This window comes from Microcebus murinus, chromosome 23 (genome assembly GCF_040939455.1).
Source record: "Microcebus murinus isolate Inina chromosome 23, M.murinus_Inina_mat1.0, whole genome shotgun sequence".
NCBI classification, from domain to species: Eukaryota; Metazoa; Chordata; class Mammalia; order Primates; family Cheirogaleidae; genus Microcebus; species Microcebus murinus.
The window spans coordinates 29,788,949-29,810,080 of NC_134126.1; the positions used below are offsets into that span (position 1 = coordinate 29,788,949).

At 39.4% G+C, this 21,132-nt stretch overlaps 2 protein-coding genes across 2 annotated transcripts; both read right to left on the reverse strand.

Moving 5' to 3' along the window:
- Window positions 1–7,357: 7,357 nt before the first annotated feature.
- On the reverse strand, window positions 7,358–7,456 carry LOC142863845 (uncharacterized). Its single transcript, XM_075996936.1, has one exon. It carries the CDS (start codon window positions 7,454–7,456, stop codon window positions 7,358–7,360), a length of 99 nt encoding a protein of 32 aa, XP_075853051.1.
- Window positions 7,457–7,972: 516 nt separating this feature from the next.
- ZBED6 (zinc finger BED-type containing 6) lies at window positions 7,973–13,948 on the reverse strand. Its single transcript, XM_075996935.1, has 3 exons — window positions 13,814–13,948; window positions 13,240–13,305; window positions 7,973–12,518 (listed from the first exon to the last, which is right to left on the reverse strand). Exon 3 carries the CDS (start codon window positions 12,057–12,059, stop codon window positions 9,117–9,119), a length of 2,943 nt encoding a protein of 980 aa, XP_075853050.1. The 5' UTR covers window positions 12,060–12,518; window positions 13,240–13,305; window positions 13,814–13,948; the 3' UTR covers window positions 7,973–9,116.
- Window positions 13,949–21,132: the final 7,184 nt, after the last annotated feature.

Sequence of the window (21,132 nt, forward strand, 5' to 3'; positions counted from 1 at the left end):
GTTTTTTCTATATATATTAGTTGGCCAATTAATTTCTTTCTATTTATAGTAGAGACGGGGTCTCACTCTTGCTCAGGCTGGTTTCGAACTCCTGACCTCGAGCAATCCGCCCGCCTCGGCCTCCCAGAGTGCTGGGATTACAGGCATGAGCCACCTCACCCGGCCTGGTGATGACTTTTTAGATTAAACACCAAAAGCATAATCCATGAAAGAAAATATCAATAAATTGAACTTCATTAAAAGGTCTGCACTGTAAAAGCACTGCTGAGAATGAAAAGACAAACCACAGGCTGGGAGAAAACGAGAAACACATAACTGATAAGGATTGGTATCCAAAATATACAAAGCACTCTTAAAATCCAATAATAAAAAACCCTACCTAATTAAAAACTAGGCAAAAGATCTGAACAGACACCTCTCCAAAGATATACAGATGGCAAATACGCATATGAAAAGATGCCCAACATCATGTCATTAAGGATTGCAAATTCCTTTTAGAATGACTAAAATCCAAAACACTGACAACTTTAAATGCTAGTGAAGATACAGAAGCAACAAGGAAGAAGTCTGGAAGAACAAACACAAACCAAAATGTTCACAGTAGTTACTGCCAGGGTAGGTAATTATTATTTTGTTTTATGCTCGGAATTACATTTTTTCTAATATAATCTAATACAGACATAATAAAAAATTTAAGCCCGCCCACCTGTCCTGACCATTAGTGATTTGCTACAGCGTGAGACGAGGGTTGGATCTTTAACAGCACTCACTGATCCACTAGTTGGAGGTAAGATCCCCCGACCTCAAAGCCAGGGAATGCATTCCGCATTCTAATGTACACCAAAAAGTAATTTAAAAAATCACTTCAAATGGGGGTCAAGTCTCTAGGGATATTCAAATAATTATAATGACACAGATGCAAAAGGGAAAAATATTAATCTGAGGAGAAGGAAAAAGTTTAAGAGAAAAAAACATTTTTAAAGGGGAATAAAAGGCCTAGAGGTAAATTTTACTCCTGAAATCAACATCCCAAAGAACATATATGACTGTTACTGGTTTCAGGAAGACCTTCAACAAAATAATGAAACAATAAAATGGCAGCTATGAAATGGCAACAAAATAACCTGAATTACAATTTTTGACAACTGATTTTCAAATTAGACTTTGCAAAGATCCCTCAGAGTTAGGCAGAGTGTGGGGAGATTGAATCCTGAGTAGATGGACACCCCCTTACTAATGTTACAACAGAAGTTCCTTCATGGCTCTGTTTTGCACACTAAGCTTCTATAACTTTCACTACAGGGGAAAAAAAAAAAAAAAGAATATAATTGCTATTTAACAAAATGGCAAAAAAAAAAATCTAAAAATTAAAGTAAAATTTGATAGTAATAATGCTATCCCAAGCAAACACCCAATACCAAAATGCATACAAATAATTTGTTAAGTTTTAAAAGGAAAAAAAAGTATACAGGTTATTAAGAAAAACCTGATTACTTTCCAACAGAAAATAGCTGTTTTGAAAGTAGGAGGCCAAGATGAGTAACTGGGCCTTTCTCAACCCACCCCTACATTAATGTAGGAAGGAGACATCTTTTAAATTCTTCACCTTCTCAGTAGATTTTAAAGGATATAGCACTGATACAAATGAACACACCACTATGAAAAAAGTGTGGGAAGAAAACTCAATGAGTAAGATGTGCAACATTTGGGGGAGGGACACACTTGAAGCTCTAACTCGAGGGGGGAGGGGGAGAATGGGCAATATATGTAACCTTAACATTTTTACCCCCATAATTCGCTAAAATAAAAATTTAAAAAAATAAAAAAAAAAAAAAGAAAGCTTAAAAAATTAAGAAAATTTTCTGGGCACGGTGGCTCATGTCTGTAATCCCAGCACTCTCGAAACCAACCTGAGTGGATTGCTTGATGCTGGGAGTTCGAGGATAGCCTGAGCAAGAGTGAGACACTATTTCTACAAGAAATAGAAAAATTAGCTGGCGTGGTGGTGCACACCTATAAACCCAGCTACTCAGGAGGCTGAGGCAAGAGAATTGTTTGAGCCCAGGAGTTTGAGGTTGCAGTGAGCTACCATGCCGCCACTGCACTCCAGTGACAGAGGAAAACTGTGACTCAAAAAAAAAAAAAAAAAAAAAAAGGCAGCATCTCAAAAAAATCCAAAAAACAAAAACAAATTTTTAGCCTCTTCCATTACAAATAGATTTCAATAAATTCAACAGAAGGAATAGACAGCAAAATAAACACTGATGAAAAACATAACTGAATTGTAAGAGATCACTAGCAGGACATCTCCCAAAATACAAAGCAAAATTCTTAAAAAAAGTCAATATGAGAGAAAAGGTATATGATATAGAAATAATTCCAAGAAATGCAATTTCTATACAATAACAATTCTAAAAAGCAATGGATCTTAACATATGTACTGAAAATCTAAAAAGCAAAAAAAAAAAAAAAAGAAAAAAATGAAAGAATAGAATTTTATTAATAAAAAAAAGAAAAAAGAAAAAAAGCAATGGAACTGGTAGAGATAATAAAAGAAACAATATAAGAAAATTTTCCTAAATTGGATGAAATTGAGTCTTTAGATTAAAAGAGCTCATCAAAAGACAGAATTTTTCTTTAAAGATATTCCTACTATATGCAGTTATAATGAAATTTTTGAATTCCAGTGGTAAAGACAAATTATACAAACTTTGAGGAAAAAGCAGATTGACAACAATGGAAAGAAAATCAGACACTGCTGGGGGCAGTGGCTCATACCTGTAATCGTAAAACTCTGGGAGGCGGAGGCAGGAAGATCGTTTGAGGTGAGGAGTTCTAGACCAGCCTGAGCAAGAGCTTAACAAGAGTAAGACTCCATCTCTACTAAAAATAGAAAAAATCAGCTGGGCGTGTTGGCACATGTGCCTGCAATCCCAACTACTCAGGAGGCTGAGGCAGTAGGATTGCTTGAGCCCAGGAGTTTAAGGTTGCTGTGAGCTAGGCTAATGCCATGGCACTCTACCCAGTGCAACAGAGTGAGATTTTCTCAAAAACTAACAAACAAACAAAAACAGACTTGACATTATTAGATTTCTCATCTGAATCTCTAACTGCCAAAAGATAAAACGCTATGCATCCAGAATTTAAAGGAGATTATGATCTTAGATTTAGCCTTTCAAACTACATTTCACACAGATAGCTCAGGATTTAGAAGGTTTTAGATATTAAAAGTCTCAAAAAGCATACCATTTATGTATTCCACATATTCTTGAAAAAATTATTCACGTATTCTAACTTGAGAAAAAGAATCTAGAAAAAAAACCTCAAAAGTAGAAAATCAACAAAATAAACTATGTCAAAGGCACTATTTTCACTGCTTTTTAAAAAAGTTTAAAAATGACCGCTTTGACAGATGAAAAACCCTCAATTAAGTACTTTAGGAAATTGAACCAGCTATACATTAAAAGAGTACCAACCACTACATGATCATGAAGGTTTATGCCAGGACTAAGAATGGTTTAACATTAGGAAATTCATTACATTAATAGTGCAAATGGGGTAAACAACCAAAAACCATGAAGATTTCAAAAGAAGATTTCGAAAAGGAAAAAGTGTTTAAAAAGTAAAGAAAAGGTTTTGTTTTGTTCTTTAAGATATGCTGCATCACTGTCGCCCAGGCTGGTAGGCAGGGTGGCACAATCATAGCTTACTGCAGCTTCAAACTCCTTGGGCTTAAGTGATCCTTCCACCTCAGTCTCTGGGACCTACAGGCATGCACCACCTTGCCAGGCTAATTTTTTTCTTTTTTTTTCTTTTTTTTTTTTTTTTTGAGACAAGGTCTACACTGTTGTCTAAACTGATCCTGGCCTCAAGAGATCCTCTAATCTTAGCATCCCAAGTAGCTGGGATTACAGGTGAAAGCCACCATGACCAACAGAGAAGGGATTTAAAATAGTATTTTTTTAAAAAGTAAAATGGCTTTAAAAATTTTTTTAAACCCCCAAAGCAAGCTAAAATGCAACATACATTCTTGATAAAAACCCTTAGGTCACTCTGGGAGGCTGAGGCGGGCGGATTGCTCAAGGTTAGGAGTTCGAAACCAGCCTGAGCTAGAGCAAGACCCCGTCTCTACTATAAATAGAAAGAAATTAATTGGCCAACTAATATATATAGAAAATTAGCCGGGCATGGTGGCACATGCCTGTAGTCCCAGCTACTCAGGGGGCTGAGGCAGAAGGATTGCTTGAGCCCAGGAGTTGGAGGTTGCTGTGAGCTAGGCTGACGCCACAGCACGCACTCTAGCCTGGTCAACAAGCGAGACTCTGTCTCAAAAAAAAAAAAAAAACCTTAGGAAATTACAAGGCACTTCCTTAGCAAAAATGCCCAAAATGCAACATATATTCTTGACAAAAAACCCTTAGGAAACTACAAGGTACTTCCTTAGCATAAATGCACTTAATCACCAGAAACCATCAGTACATAAAGCATGGTAAAGCAGTAGAGGTAGGCTCACTCAAGACAAACAAAAAAGGAACACCCAACTGTCTCTACTGTAATTCAACACTGTTTCAGATTTTCTAGCATATAAAGAAAAAAATGGCATAAATACTAAAAAAGGATGATAAAAAAAAATCCAGAACCTGCAGATTATATATATGCTTGCAAAGTAGAATATCAATGAAAAATAATAAAAATAATAAGATATACAAAAAGCAGTGAATTTCCTTTATGCCAGCAACAACCACTCAGATGATAACAGAAGGTCTAATTCACAAAACTATAAAATACATAGGAAGAAAATGAAGTAGTATGCAAGACCCACATTAAATTAAAAACAAAACCAAAAAACTGTGCAACTATGAAGGTACAGAACACCTTGATAATGGATACACAAAGGGAGTATTAGATGAAAGAAGTTAACTTTTCTCAAAAATAATTCATACACCAAATACAATTCAATTCAAAATCCCCGTAAGAGTTTATTATTAGAACTTGAAGGATTGTAAAATCATCTGGAAGCATAAGTATTTAAGAAAAATAAAGACACTTTAAAAAGGAATCAAAGAGCCCTCCTCTACCTGATATAATAGATGGTAAAATATGACAATGTTTAAATGTAATAATGGCAAATGAATATGTACACACAGATCAACCAAACTTAAAGACAGTCCATAAATGTGATTTATAAAAAAGGTAGCATTTGAAATTAACAAAAATGGCTAGACATTTGAAAAAAAAAAAATTTCTACTCCACATACAAATATTCAACGGAATAAAAGCAGGGATGGCAAAGAGTATGTTATAGCTCATTAATTAGAGCACAATACTGAGAAAGATTCTGAATTCCTAACTGCACTCAGCAAAAAGGCAAGCTATAGGCCGGGCGCTGTGGCTCACGCCTGTAATCCTAGCTCTTGGGAGGCCGAGGCGGGCGGATTGCTCAAGGTCAGGAGTTCAAAACCAGCCTGAGCAAGAGCGAGACCCCGTCTCTACTATAAACAGAAAGAAATTAATTGGCCAACTGATATATATATATAAAAAAAAAAATTAGCCGGGCATAGTGGCGCATGCCTGTAGTCCCAGCTACTCGGGAGGCTGAGGCAGAAGGATCACTCGAGCCCAGGAGTTTGAAGTTGCTGTGAGCTAGGCTGACGCCACGGCACTCACTCTAGCCTGGACAACAAAGTGAGACTCTGTCTCAAAAAAAAACAAAAAAATAAAAAAAGGCAAGCTATATCTGACAATGTCTATGATGCATATGGGAGGAAGACTGGCAGTGTCATATAACTACAATCTTTAGATGGCATCTTTAATGTAAAATATATAATCACTCAACTAAATGGGGAAAAATGCATGGTATTTTTTTTATAAGCTTAGGATAAACAAAAACCTTTCCAAGCAAAAATCTATCAGCAACATGGCCAAAGATTAGTATCTTTACTAAAAGGGATGCATTAAGAACTTCAAGTCAAAAAGACTTCATTAGTTTTTCAGTAAATTGGTACAACTTCTTTAGCAAGTAACAGATAACAATTCTATAAATTCTCATCCAAGAATTGGTTCTAAGTAAATAAGTTCACATAGATATATGTGCACAGACCGTTACTGGATAGAAGGTTGTTTTTGTTTGTAATGGCAAAAACCCAAAAGTCTATCAATAAGGGATACATTAAATTATGGCACATCTATACAATGGAACACAACATAGTCATTGAAAAGATGAGGCAAAGCTATTTATGTGTGTGGACATGGAACTATGTTGTGATAAACTATTAACAGTGCTTTTCTCCAAGCAGATGGAATTACAGGGAGTTTTTACCTTGGCTATATTATTTGTGCCTTTTTGCAATGTGCATATATTATCAAAACAAAGAAAGAAAAAAAAGTTTCCACCCCAAAACTCAGTATGTCAACAATTACGTACAAGAAAAAATGTCTGGACAACAGCCTTTTAATTTCTTACTGATCCAGGAAAATTATGCCTTAAATCACCAAAATATTCACTCCTTTAATGAGAAAAGGCCCATTTCCCCACTTACGTTAGCTGGTTGCTCTCAACAGGAACGTCTGTGTCTTCACTGAGTTCCAATCTATTACGCCTGTAGGTCGAACCAACACTCAATCCATGAATTAATAATAATGAGGCAGAAAAAATTTTCCTCCTCACATTGCCAAGGAAACCTCTCAGCCACAATTCAAACACAGGCCGTGTTTTTAAAACATCTCCCAACTACTGGGAGATTAAGTCCATTCAAATAACCTTTGTCAGACTGGAGACAACTAGGTTAGTTATCTCCTCAAAAACAAAAAACAAAAACCAAAAAAAGTTCATTTAAAAATGAACTTGAGATTCAAAGGGTTATTAAAAAAAAATAAGATCCATCTTCCATAGCCGAACAATACAATTAAAAAAAAAAAAGAAAAAAAGAAAAAAACCACCAAAATTCAATAAGATCCAATTTCTGGTCTTCAAGATTTCTTCACCTATTAAGAAAAAAACAGAAACCTTCCCCCATCTTTATTATCTGTATAATAAAAGCATACTTGTATGTAAAAATATAAATTGTTTTATGTATATAATATACATATACATATATAGTAACTGGCTTATACACACACACACATATACACAAATGAGGGAAATAAAACATTTGGATAAGTTTCCCCTTTTGAAACACACTGTAAACGCCTTTAGATTTGGGTTCATTATAAAAATAGTGAACTTACTCTTATACCAAAGTATCATGAAGTTAACATTAGGCTAAATTTTGCCCAGCCCACTAAATAAAGATTAAAGGAAATCCTTACACATGTCAATGTGTATAATATGGATGTATGTATATCATCATCATCATCATCAGGGAGTGTTTAACCAAAAAAGATAGAAACGTATAGTTATAGAGTAACTAGAGAGTGGTGCAGCAAGCTGTAAAAGGCAGAGCAGCATTATAGCCATTCTAAATTGGTACTGTCAAAATACAGAAAGCTTCTATCTAAGGGAAGATTTTTTTTCTTTTATACCAACACCAGTGTCACTGGCATGCCAGTCAATATTCGCCCTGCAAAGGCTTGCTTATGCAGCCTAGTTGCAAATTCTTTACTACTTATGGCTATAGCTAAAGACTTTATAATTATCATTTACTCCAACTAGTAAAAGGGTAAACTTTTAGAGTTGAAATTTCATTTCACAATGGTACATTTACCATTTAAGAATTGCAAAAAATAAAAAACAAAATCAAAAACAAAAAATCTATTTTGATACATAGAAATGAGTTCTAAATTTTGAAACCAGCCCAGTAACAAAGCAATTTTGATTCTTACGTTAATAAATACTACATAATTTCTAGGCTAAATCTTGCCAAATACTATCCAAGACAAAACTAAAATCAAAACTTAAAAAAAAGTGGACACCTTTTACTCACACTTAATACTAGTCAATTTTCCAGGAATTTTTTGGGCAGGGAATATCCCCAAATCTAAAATGAAAAAAAGGAAAAATTGGGATCTTACATTAGTTATTCAGTCTGAAACTTTTAAGACTTTTACTAAAAGTCATCATTTCTGGCCTCCCACTCAACCACAAAAACATACTTTCAGAGTGGAAAGAGACCTTAAAGATACTGAGATCAATTTACTCATTTCACCAATGATTCCTAACACATGAAAATATTGACTGCTTATTTTTCATTAAGAATACACTGGCCAAAGCAACCTCATACTTAAGAATACAGTATTATGGATCATTATGTATGTTTTTGAAAAGAATATCTAAAATAGAGAACTATCCTTTGGGAAATGCATACTGAGTTTGTCAAAGTATGCTCATAGGGCTTTTATTACAATATCTACTCAATCTTTTTCAAGTTTTGCAAACTTTTAGTATGTTTTTTCCCATAAATTATGCAAAAGTACCTATACCATCTTTATTTTTATAATATTTTTTAAAGGTTAAAAAAGCCAATTCAAAGACTAAATGTAATTTTTTCCTAATTGTTTTTTCTAATGTTTTCCTTTTGTTTAAGATCCAGTCCTACATATACAGGGTAACTCTATCATACTCAATAATTTGAAATTATAAAGCTGACCAGTATGAGGAGGCAATTATACTTTCCAAATATAAAACAATTTTATGGGTTTTCTTTTTCCCAAGTTCAGGATTTTTAAAGAAATAGAAAAATGGGGTGGGGGAGGCAGGCCAGCTTAGTATGCATTTTTTTTTTTTTTTATCATTTCATTGATTTCAGAATAATCAAACTTCCCACATTGGGGAAAATTTTACTTCAAACCAATTACTAATTCAATCTATTAGGCAGAAATAGACTAAGGCCTTTCAATGCTGCACTATATTTTTTAAAATTGAAAATATTGTTTCCTTCTCAGTGTAAACAAAATTTTCAAGTGCTAACTACACTGAGTTACAACTGTGAGATCTTTAATCTTCATTTTATCAAAATTATATTACCTGAGGGATTTTCAGCCCTTTTTGTGTTTTCAGGTTTCCCCAGATTTGTTTTTTAAGGAATAATTAATATGACTATATATAACAACTACAGCAATTAGGATACAGGAACACAGCAAAAAGTTGCCCCTTTTAAATAGATAAAACGAAAAAGAAATTAAGATATTATTTCTTTTTCATTGTTTTGAACAACTCCATTCTCAGGATCCCAGCTCAGAACCAACGTAGAATAATCATAGTTAACATTTTTCAAGTTCATTTTCAGAAACATCAGCTGTTCTATATTGTCAAAGTCCAAGCTCATGATCTGTTTAGGATGAAAGTGGCTATTTGTAGTAAAGATACATTCAGACTGCCAACTACACATGGGGCAACTTAGATACTGAATAGCAACCTGGGTCAAAGCCGGCCATATGCTCATCTTCCTCTGCCAGTAAATCAAAGGGTCATCACCTCCTGAGAATTCTGAATACTTCTCTTTGAAGTACTCATCTACAATTGCAATAGCAGAAGGGAACATGAAGCTTTTGCTTCTAATGGCAACGCTGTCTGTGGCTGAACTATCAATGGAACCTGAATTGGAGGTGCCTTCTTTTATAGATAAGGTAAATGCATCAGCTCCTACTGCAATTGAAGGACCAGAAGGTTCTGAAGTCACAATCTGGCAGACCTCTGGTGAAGATTCCATATAATTACAAACCTCTTCTGCAAGAATCTGCTTATAAGTTTCTAAATCAGCACCTTGAGGAAAAAAGTCTTCCAAACTGTTTTTAAAGCAAGGATCCAACAAAGTAGCCAAGATACAGGGCTTGGATTTGAGCATGGCACTTAGTAAGGTATCAGTTTCAAGTTTCAGAGATAAACTGTCCACCAGATTGAGGGCCTGAGTAATTCCTCTGACTTGAAAATCCTCTCTGAGTTTCTGCAGGGAAAGGAGTAGATGATGGATTACGGGTAGCACTTGATTCAACCCTGTGGTCTTCACACTCACTTTCTGGGTGGCCTCCTCAAATGGCTTAAGAATATCACAAACGTAAGTCATTAGAGTCCACTGAAGGGAAGTGAGCACAACTCCACTGGCTCTACCAAGACTATGGTGAACTGAATAGCAATGTTCCAAGAGCCATTTTAACATATAAAAGGTAGAAATCCAATGTCCAGTTTCATCCTGCTTCAAATTCTTCCATGGAAGTTGGTGATCGTTTTGGAACTCTTGCAGTATCTGACGGGCCTTTACTGAATGACTAAAATGATGACAGGTTTTCCTAGCAGCCACTAACATATTCTCAATGCTTTTGTGCTCACAGAAGAAGTCCTGAATGACTATATTTAAACAATGTAGGAAGCATGGCACGTGGGTAAAACCACCATCTTTGATTGCATGTACCACATTTGAGGAATTGTCAGAAACAATGAAGGTAGGGATAAGGAAATTAGGAGAAAGCCACAGACCAATCTGGTCATTTAATTCTTGTAAAATGTTGGTTATCAAACAGTCTTTGGCCAAACCTGTAACACAAAGCACTGCCCACTTTCTAAAATTGGGGATCCTGCCATTATGGGGAAAAGGTGCAGTTTCCAAAGAGACCCAGTGTACAGTCACAATGAAATAGTCAGTGGATGGGTCATGGGTCCATATGTCAACAGTCAGGTGGATCTTTTGGCTTTGAACATTCTCTAAAGTTAAGAAAATTTTTTCTCTGACACAATCATATAACTGAGGTACAGCCTTAGTGAAAAAGTAAGTCTCTGATGGCAACCTATAGTCAGGGGCTACAATCTGCATGAACCTCTGAAAGGCTGGGGTTGAGAAGTAGTTGTAAGGATGCATATCCTCCACAATCATTTGAATAATTGCCTGATTTATTTGACTTGAAACTGGATTTTCACAATATATTGTTTCTCTCTCCTGTGATTGTATCACAGTGTCTTGCTCTGCAACAGGAATAGGACTTGCAGATCTATTTTCAACCTCTAACACGGGAGGTTCATCTGAATCAGAGTCACTAAGGTCCTCAGCTGTTAAATCTTGGCTGCCTGTAGACTTTTCTCCATGCACTGTATCACTTAGGAGATCATTTCTCTCAGTCTCAGCTTCATCTAACCCATTTCCAACAGCACCATTGTCTTTGTTGGCAACAGCCCAATGGATGGGATGGGTGGCCTGCAGGTGCCGTTGAAGTGTTGAAGTTCCTAAGTGGGAACCTGGCCTACCCCGGCTCACACTTCTTTTGCATATATTACACACAGCTCTTGAGATATGCTGAGGATCGGTGTAAAAAAAATTCCAAACTGCAGATGTCTTGGCTCTGGTTCCAGGGATTAAGGAATGCTTGACAATGTTACTTTTGATGAGAAATCTCCCTCTTTCTGCCCTTAGGGCATCAGATGCTGATTTATCACGTTTCTTCCCCATTCTATTATTAACTAATGGATCAGTAGGAATATATTCAAAGCTTCCACTGCTTCCAGGAGAAGAGGGAGATAAAGATACATCCAAGGTAAAATCTTCCTCCCCACTGGTGACTCCAAACTTGTTGGCCCTGGTCCAGTGAGGAGAATGCCTTGCCTGAAGATGTCGTTGAAGAGTAGACGTACCAAGATGGCTGCCTGGTTTACCCCTGCTGACACTCTTTTCACAGAGATTACAAATAGCTCGCCAGGTGTACTGGGGGTCAACATGGAAGAAATGCCATACAATGGAAGTCTTGGCTCTGGTACTAGGTAGATAGATCTGTTTTTCTACATTGCTCTCAAAAATACTTTCTTCATCCTGGTCAGGGGCATCAGATGCTAACAAAGCAGGGGCATCTGCAACAGGCCTCCCAGATCCCAAATCCTTATTAAACTTTTTGGCAAGGCTCAATTTTTTTCGACGTCTTTTCCCCTTAATTCGCAAACCCTTCTTTCTTTTCTTTTTAGCAGGCAATTTTGCCTCTTTATCCAGTCCTTCTGCCACCATCTTTCCTTCTACCACATCTTCTTCATCTGTATTAGAATTAATAGAAACACATCCCAGAATCCCAGCACCACTAAAAGTGCTGCATCTTCTGCCAGAAGTGAGGGAGGAAACTGGTACACTTAAAGTACATATACTCATTCTATTTGTGTCTCCAAAATTTGTATCTGTTAGTTGGTTTATTATTCAAGCAGAAATACAGCTGTCCCTCTCTACTTGCATTACCTTTTCTCCAGTTTCTACAGGGAATCAAATTCCCTTTGGACCAATAACTTCCAAGCCAGGTTATTTTTGGAGAAAAAGTGACAGCAAAGGAGAACATTCCCAAACTCTTTCTTAGAGGGTTTTAAGATCCCTTCCAACTTTCTGAGGTTGGAAGTCAAACAGTCCAGTGTCCTCATGTTATAGAAATAAGTACTGAGGCCCCCTTTCCCAGAGTCATAGAGTTGGTCAGTAGCAGCTAGAATCCAGGTCTTCCAAGTCCCAGGTTCATGTTCTTTCTGCTTCATCAAGAACTTTATCTACTTGAATTGCCTTCAAGCTTTAAAAATATGTATTTTTATGATGCCTCCTGATAGCAACATCAATTTTTCCTTAATTCTGAAATTAATTATTTTCAGGAAATTTCATTTAAACAAAAACATAGTGCATCATTCAACATCCATCATTTAGGACTGTGATTTGCCAATACAACCCAAAAAGTAACTTCTGGAAAACTAAATCAGACTCCACATACTGGTCATTAACAGCAGCAAATGCTAGTTGAGCCCTTTTAGCTCTAACTAAAAAGTCACACAATTTTTAAAAATGTGAGTGACTGAAAAAAATGCCTTGATTATGAAATTTAAAAACAAGATTACAAGCTGCATTTTCAATGTACTGTTTATATCAAGAGTTAATCCTAAGTTTAGTTTTCAGATATTTTTAGCCTGGAGAAGCTTTACAGCCTGTAAATAAGTAACTCACACGTTGGACTCTACATGAACAGCAAAAACTGAAATATGAGCTTTAAACCACTTCCATTTCTTTTCAGTTGATCCCTCCCCTTCCCCCAATACCTACACACATTTACCCTAAAAAGCATCGCTATCACTAGTTCCACAGCCTCCTTCTCAAGGTCCAGAACCAAGGCCTGGAAGATGTCAACAAAATAGGCCTTCCCCATAGGAATCCGCACCGATTACGGGAGTTTAGGGGGTGTTCTTCATTATGGTTTCACCAATCCTACAAGGAGAACGGAGGTGTCCCTGTTGCTCTTGACTCCGATGCTGAGGGCCAGGGATGGGAGTGTAACTGGGGCGGGGAATGGGGTGTAGGATACCGGAATAATGTCGGTGGCTTTCTGTATGTGGAGTTTGAGAAAATCTCCAAAGTAGGTAGTGGGACCCTGGAGAGGAATGAGAGTAGGTAAATTCAGCTCCTGGCACTCAGTCTGATTTAGGCAGTGAGGGTCCGCTACACTGGACAAACTGTTGCCCGGAGAAGAACCCGATCTAGTGTCAGTTCCCTCTCCGGGAGTCGGACAACAGTCGGCTTTCGGGGCTGCTCCGGGATCCCCCAGTTTCGCGAGCACCGGATGTGGGGGAGGGGAGGAGGGTTTGTTGGGAAGGAGCAGGCGCCGTGGGGGTGGGGCTGGGGCTGGGGGTCGGGTGGATGGGAAAGTGAGCGGGAGCCCGGGGCTCCCTGCCGGGCCGGCGAGGGCCGCAGCCGAGAGGCTGGGGGGAGGAATCGTTACGGCGGGTGGAAGGACCCGCTCTGACTTCCCGGGCTAGGCCGCGACCCAGGGGCGAGGGGAGGCCGCTGCCACTCCCCTCGCCCTGTCCCCCTCCTCCTCGGCCCCAAGCCACCCGGGAATCAAAAAAACGGGTCTAGTTACCAGAGAACAGAAACTTTACCGAACCGGTGACACTATCCCCGACTCCCGATAGCTGCCACGTCTTTCTTCTTTCTTAACCGCTGCCGTCCGTCGTCCTCAGAGCAGCAGCAACAGCAGAAAAACCAAAGACTGCCAGCGTCAAAGATGGCGCCCGGCTACAGGCTCAGCTCTAAGACCCGGCCAGTAAAAGTGCCAGCACGACGCACCGCGCAAGGATTCTGGGAGATGTAGTTTCCTCTATGAGGCGATGCCTAAGATGGCTTCTCCGGGTCACAGGTCACGTGACAGGGAGACGCAGGGCCGTGGGGTCCCTTCCCTTCGGAGGAATGAGTTTTAGGAAGTTACCGGGCTCTTGAAGACGTCTTTGATAAAATTTTGTTTTTGTTTTTGATTTAAGACAGTAAGCTCCCGGTTTATTCTTACCAAAGTGTTTGCTTAAAGAGTAAATTGTCCAGAACCGTGTATAAATTTAATTTAGAAATGAACTTTACTTTTCTCGTGTATGCAATGCTGAAAGATTTGTGAGTTTATTTTTATTTGAAGAAGTGAACTTGGGCTTTGGGGGAGTTTTTTTTTTTTATTTCTTAAAACAAATTTGTATATTAAGAAAGTTAATTCATGCTCATTAAAAAGTTCATGAGAAGGAAAAGCAATCAGTCTCCTCCCCACTTTATTATTAACATTATTCTATATTTCCCTATTTGAAAGTTTTTACCTTTTCCCCCTGATTATAAAAGTAATACACATAAATTTTAAATAATACAGAAATACAGTGTGGAAAGTTAATCTCTATTAATCTCATTCCTGAGAAATAAGCTCTCATAAATTTAGCATATATACTTTCTAACTTTTTAACCACTTCAGTACAAGCTTCAACTATAGTGACAGCCACAGATGAACGCGCACAGCTGAGCGTTGACTTTAGCCGACAGCCGTGATAAGACTTTTCTAATTTTTCATTTATCAAAATAAAATTGTGAACATTTAAAAATAATGTAATGAAAACATATATGTATATGTTACCTATTCTGATTTACGTTACAAGTAAAGCTGCCTGTAAAGTAAAATAAGCTTTCAGTGTTTTCAAGCTTTCCTCATCACACGAGAGATGGTGAGCCCCATACCGAAGTGGTTAAATGCAAATTTACTTAAATATATTCAACTTTAACATCTATTGAAAGAATTTGTTCTGTAAAACCTGGATGCAGTCAAAACGCCACACTCAAGGATCCAGAAGGTCAAGTGCGGCCCCAAGTCTGTGGGTTCCCCACCCCTAAGCCCCTCAGCAGAACTTGCTTAGGTTGCAACCTTTTACCTAACTTGGATAAAGAACATAGTTCTGCTACTAAGAAAGGACACACTTGATGGTAAAGCAGATGGGACTGCAGACACCTTTTCTTTTGTCTTTGTTTTGCCAGTTGCTAGCTTGGTGTTGGAAAGCCAGCCAGCCCATGACTAGGGATCTGCCAGAGCAGAGAGGTGCTGAGTCTCCTTGTACCTGGAGTTTTATCTTCTTTCAAAGTGAGGAGCCACAACTTCAGAATCTTAGCTCTAATCCCTGCCTTACAGGACATTACTCTGTGGTTGCCATGTCAACCAGACCTAACAAACAGGTTCCTGGTAACCAATTTCTATCCGTGCCACATACCTAGGGCTTTTTTTTTTAATTTAACAGGGCTCTCAAAACAGCTTCAGGGGTTTCCAGCCTAAGGCTTTCCAAGCTGCTGTCCTGGCCTGACTGGTATGCTATATATAGTTTATGGTTGTATCATATTTCATCAAATCTAAAATATCATTGATTGTAAAAGAGAGAGAGGAATAAAAACCCTGCCAATTACACTCTGACAGGCCATTGATCAAAGATATTAAAGTTGGAGAGAATGTGCTTTTTTTTTTAAGGTGGGAGGTTGTAAGGAGGGGTGCATTGTTTCTTTGGGGTTTTTTGTTGTTGTTGTTGAGACAGAGTTTCACTCTGTGGCCCTGGGTAGAAGTGCAGTGGCATCATTGTAGCTCACTGCAACCTCCAGCTCCTGGGCTCTAAGCCAGGGGTCCTCAAACTTTTTAAACAGAGGGCCAGTTCACTGTCCCTCAGACTGTTGGAGAGTGCGGCACACGTTCCACACATGCACACTGTGGGCCCGGGACGAGTTGGCTGCTAAGCAGGACAGGCAGCTGTGGCAAAAGCACCTGGCGGGCGGGATAAATGTCCTCAGCTGGCTGCGTGTGGCCCCAGGGCCATAGCTTGAGGATGCCTGCTCTAAGCAATCCTTCTGCCTCAGCCTCCTTTAGCCTCCCAGGTCCAGGATGCTGGAACTACAGGCTTGAGCCATAACAGCCTGGCTGTTTTTTTTTTGTTTGTTTGTTTTTTTCTTTTTGGTAGGAAAGGGGTCTCACTCTAGCTCAGATTAGTCTTGAAATCCTGAGTTCAAGCAATCCTCCTACCTTGGCCTCCCAGAGTGCTAGGATTACAGGTGTGAGCCACCACATCCAGCCAAAGAATGCACATCTTAGAATGAATGAAATACAGTATTTAAAAATAAGAGCAGGCTAAAACTATGTATATATATATATATTTAAATTTTATTTTGTTGCAATTTATTTCTATTTAAGGCATTATTGTGTATATTTTTTTGTAATTTGCTTTTATCATTTTCAATATATCTTGAGTATCTTTTAATGATCATGATCAGTGCATAGAGGCTTAACCACATACGTCCTTCACAGTTCCTTCCCACTCAATGTAAGGCTCTGTTTGCAATTTGTTTCACCAGTCCCTAGCTGATGTAAATACTTGTGTTTCAGTTTCATTAGTCTCTCTCAAGCGGGGAAGAAAAATAGTAGGGTAACATGGATATTGAAGAGGGCAGAAGTTAGAAGCCTGAGGCTATGGAAAAGAGGCAGAACTAGTAGGGAAACCCTCTGAGAGTCAGGAGAGGCTGCACAGAACTCTCTCCTCCCCCACAATATATACATGCCCACAGAATTCTCAGGGATGGGGGTTGGCTTGCTCTTTATACATTATAGGCGTATGTATCCAGACCTGAGGGTGTAATGCCAGACTCCCCTTACCCAGACTGCACCTCAAATTCTATATGATTTTTAAACAGTCTCTAGACTTTTTCAGTAAGTAATCAACACAACCTTTTAGGATGTCCAGTGTGGTTTTGCTTTGAAAGCAAAGGTCTTGTAGAGCCCTCCAGAAAAATAATGCAAAATTATTGAGACAAAATTAGCTTCAAAAGAAAATATTTTGGCTGGGCGAGGTGGCTCACGCCTGTAATCCTAGCACTCTGAGAGGCCGAGGCTGGGGGGTCGCTTGAGCTCAGGAGGTCAAGATCACCCTGAGAAAGAGTAAGACCCCCATCTCTACTAAAAATAGAAAAATTAGCCGGGCGTGGTGGTTCCCACCTGTAGTCCCAGTTACTGGGGAGGCTGAGGCAGGAGGATTGCTTGAGCCCAGGAGTTTGAGGTTTTTGTGAGATAAGCCGACACCATGGTACTCTAGCACAGGCAACAGATCAATACTCTGTCTCCAAAAAGTAAATAAATAAATAAATAAAATTTTAAAAAATAAAGATAATTTTATCAATGATACTTAAGAAAAGTTTCTCTCAATTTCACAGTGTATTAGTGATGTCATGCAAATTATAGGATTGTTGTCAAATTTAGGGAAGCTTCTGTCAAGTTTCTTTTTTTTTTTTTTGAGAGAGGGTCTCGCTCTGTTGCCTGGGCTAAAGTGCAGTAGCATCATCATTCATTCCAACCTCAGACTCCTGGGCTCACGCGATCCTCCTGCCTCAGCCTTCTGAGTAGCTGAGACTACAGGTATGTGTCACCATGCCCGGCTAATTTTTCTATTAATATTTTTTTGTACAGGCCGGGCGCGATGGCTCACACCTGTAATCCTAGCACTCTGGGAGGCCGAGGTGGGTGGATCGCTCAAGGTCAGGAGTTTGAAACCAGCCTGAACAAGAGTGAGACCCCGTCTCTACTAATAATAGAAAGAAATTAATTGTCTAACTAATATATATAGAAAAAATTAGCCAGGCATGGTGGTGCATGCATGTAATCTCAGCTATTCAGGAGGCTGAGGCAGGAGAATCACTTAAGCCTAGGAGTTTGAGGTTGCTGTGAGCTAGGCTGATGCCACGGCACTCTAGCCTGGGCAACAGAGTAAGACTCTGTCTCAAAAAAAAGAATATATATATATAAAATATAAAATATATATATATAATAAATATATATATACATATATATATATTTTCTGTAGAGACAGAGTCTCCCTATGTTGCTCAGGCTGGACTTAAACTCCTGGCCTCAAGCAATCTTCCTGTCTCGGCCTCCCAAAATGGTGGGATTACAGGCATGCGCCACCACACCTGGCCCTGTCAAGTTTCTCATATATATAAGCACTAAGACTTTATCGAATTATTTAGTATATTCTTGACCAGGAGAAAACTTCCATTTTTACTAAGTGTATTCGTTCTATCTATTGCTATATAACAAATTACCCCAAAATTTAGTGGCTTAAAACAACAAACATTTATTATCTCACTGTTTCTGTGGGTCAGGGATTCAGGAGCAGTTTGGCTGGGCGGTTGTGCCTCAGAGTCTTTCCTGAGTTTGCAATTAAGTTGTTGGCCAGGGCTACAGTCATCTGAAGGCTTGACTGGGACCGGAGGCTACATTTGCAAGTCAACTCTTATAGCAATTAACAGGGAGTCTGTTTCTTACCCTGTGGGCCTCTCCGTAGGGCTGCTCAGGATATGTGTAGCTTCCTTCACCGTGAGTGATAGGAGAGAGACACTCAGACAGATGCTGTAAGCTGCAGTGCCCTTTATGACCAAGCCTTGGCAGTGACATGCCACTTCTTCCCTATTGTGTTGATTACACGGATCAACACTGACATGATGTGGGAGGGGACTTGAAACAAGGCCTGGGTACCAGGAGTCAGAGGTCACTGGGGTCTCTCCTGGACGCTTGCTACCATACCAGATGTTAGTGATAACTGAACCCTCCCCTTAAAATTGGACACGCATGAAGAATTTTCCACAGACTGGCTTCTGGCTCCCTATATTTCACACCTTGTCTCTCCTCCACAATCTGCGTTTTTCTGGGGCCAGAGGCTGTTAGGGCAGGTTTACATCCAGGTGTGACCTCTGGCCCCACAACTTTTTTGTCATAATGCCAGATGACTCAGCACGGTGGGTAATAGAGGTATTCTTTTTTTTTTTTTTTTTTTTTTTAAGACTAGTCAAGTAATAGAGGTATTCTTGAAAGCCATTTTGACACCCAGGAAAGTGAGTTTAAACCACATAAATATAACCCAGAATAATTGTATACCAAACCACATAATGTTTGCACAATATTTCAATTATGCTAAATATCACTGACTTTTTCACTTTAAAGTGATTAATTTTATGTTATTTGAATTTCACTTTAGCAAATATATTTTTTAAAAAATACTACAGGCCAGGCGTGGTGGCTCACGCCTGTAATCCTAGCACTCTGGGAGGCCGAGGTGGGAGAATTGGTCAAGGTCAGGAGTTCCAAACCAGCCTGAGCAACAGCGAGACCCCGTCTCTACTATAAATAGAAAGAAATTAATTGACCAACTAATATATATAGAAAAAAAATTAGCCGGGCATGGTGGCGCATTGCTGTAGTCCCAGCTACTCGGGAGGCAGAGGCAGAAGGATTGCTTGAGCCCAGGAGTTTGAGGTTGCTGTGAGCTAGGCTGACGCCACGGCACTCACTCTAGCCTGGACAACAAAGCAAGACTCTGTCTCAAAAAAAAAAAAAAAAAAAAACTACAGCCAGGCACAGTGGCTCATGCCTGTAGTCCCAGCACTTTGGGAGGCTGAGGTGGGAGGATCACTTGAGGCCAGGAATTTAAGACCAGCCTGGGCAACACAGTGAGAGCCTGTCTCTACAAATACTTTTTTAAAAATTAGCCAGGTGTGTCCTAGCACTCTGGGAGGCTGAGGTGGGAGAATCACTCAAGGTCAGGAGTTCAAAACCAGCCTGAGCAAGAGCGAGGCCCCGTCTCTACTGAAACTAGAAGGAAATTAATTGGCCAACTATATATAGAAAAAATTAGCTGGGCATGCTGGCACACGCCTGTAGTCCCAGCTACGCGGGAGGCTGAGGCAGGAGGATCACTTGAGCCCAGGAGTTTGAGGTTGCTGTGAGCTAGGCTGATGCTGTAGCACTCTAGCCCGGGCAACAGAGTGAGACTGTCTCAAAAAAAAAAAAAAAAAAAGAGCTGTCCTTGTGGGAAGGGATGTGTTTACCTTGGTTGGAATGGAGAGGTGTAGCGTCCATATTTCCAAGAAGAGACTCAGGTAGGAACATAGATCTGCGGGCAGGGAAGGCAGGCCCCTGGGAACAGGGCTGGCCACATAATTTGTAGGACCCTTCATTCAAAAAAATATGTATGAAAAGACTGTTGTTGAAGGTGCTAAAATAGACAGCTTTTCCCTTTCTTCTAGTCTCTCTCTCATCATGGTGTTTTTTATTTACTATTTGGTGCCATTCTAAGTAAAGTTAACATTTTAAATAGTTAGCATGAATTTGGCCATTCATCTGTACATTGCGCAATGCAAGCTTTGAATGTAAATAGAACAGCATTTAACTTGGATGTGGAATCACCAAAATCACACCATTTTTGTTGTGTGGCTTGTATATACATAAATGCAGCTGATTCTCAGTATTCATAGATTTTGTATTTGTGAACTCCGCCTACCTGTTAAAATTTATTGGTAGTCCCCTAATCAATACTCCTGGCAGTCTCTATCATTCACGGACATGTGCACGTGCAGAGCTGGCCCACATGCACACGCACCACCTAAGTCTGAACAGGCAAAGCTCTCATAGTACTGCGTGGGGAACTGCTCTCTCGTGAAGGGCCTCAGGCGCCTCCCATTTCCCCTGCAGAGCCAAAGGAGCATCTGACATAGGAGGGAAAGGTTAGAGAGCTGGCTCTTTGTCACCTTCTTCTGAAACTGTCCTAACCCTTCAGGGTGGAAAGAGACCTCTCCCTTCCCCGTCTGGAGTTGGGAATGGCTGGCTAGAGGGAAGGGAGGCCTGCGTGTTTCCATTCTCCTCTAACTCCAGGGGAGCAGGACTCCGACTGGCTTTTTCACTTGGAGCTTCTGGAAGTATTTGCAAGTCAGTAATAGACTCTTAGCCCACAGGAAAACCAAAAGTGACCATAAAGCCCCCGTGATATCATACTAACAACAACAACAAAAAAAGGAGTCACAACGGATTAGTTATCTTTATATCTGCTTTGTTTTCCTGTCCCAACTTGAAAAAAATGCCCTCATCTTTAGCATT

Excerpts from the sequence above, each read along its gene's own strand:
- LOC142863845 (XM_075996936.1), bottom strand. The coding sequence starts at position 7,456 with ATGGCTATAATGCTGCTCTGCCTTTTACAGCTTGCTGCACCACTCTCT.
- ZBED6 (XM_075996935.1), bottom strand. The coding sequence starts at position 12,059 with ATGAGTATATGTACTTTAAGTGTACCAGTTTCCTCCCTCACTTCTGGC.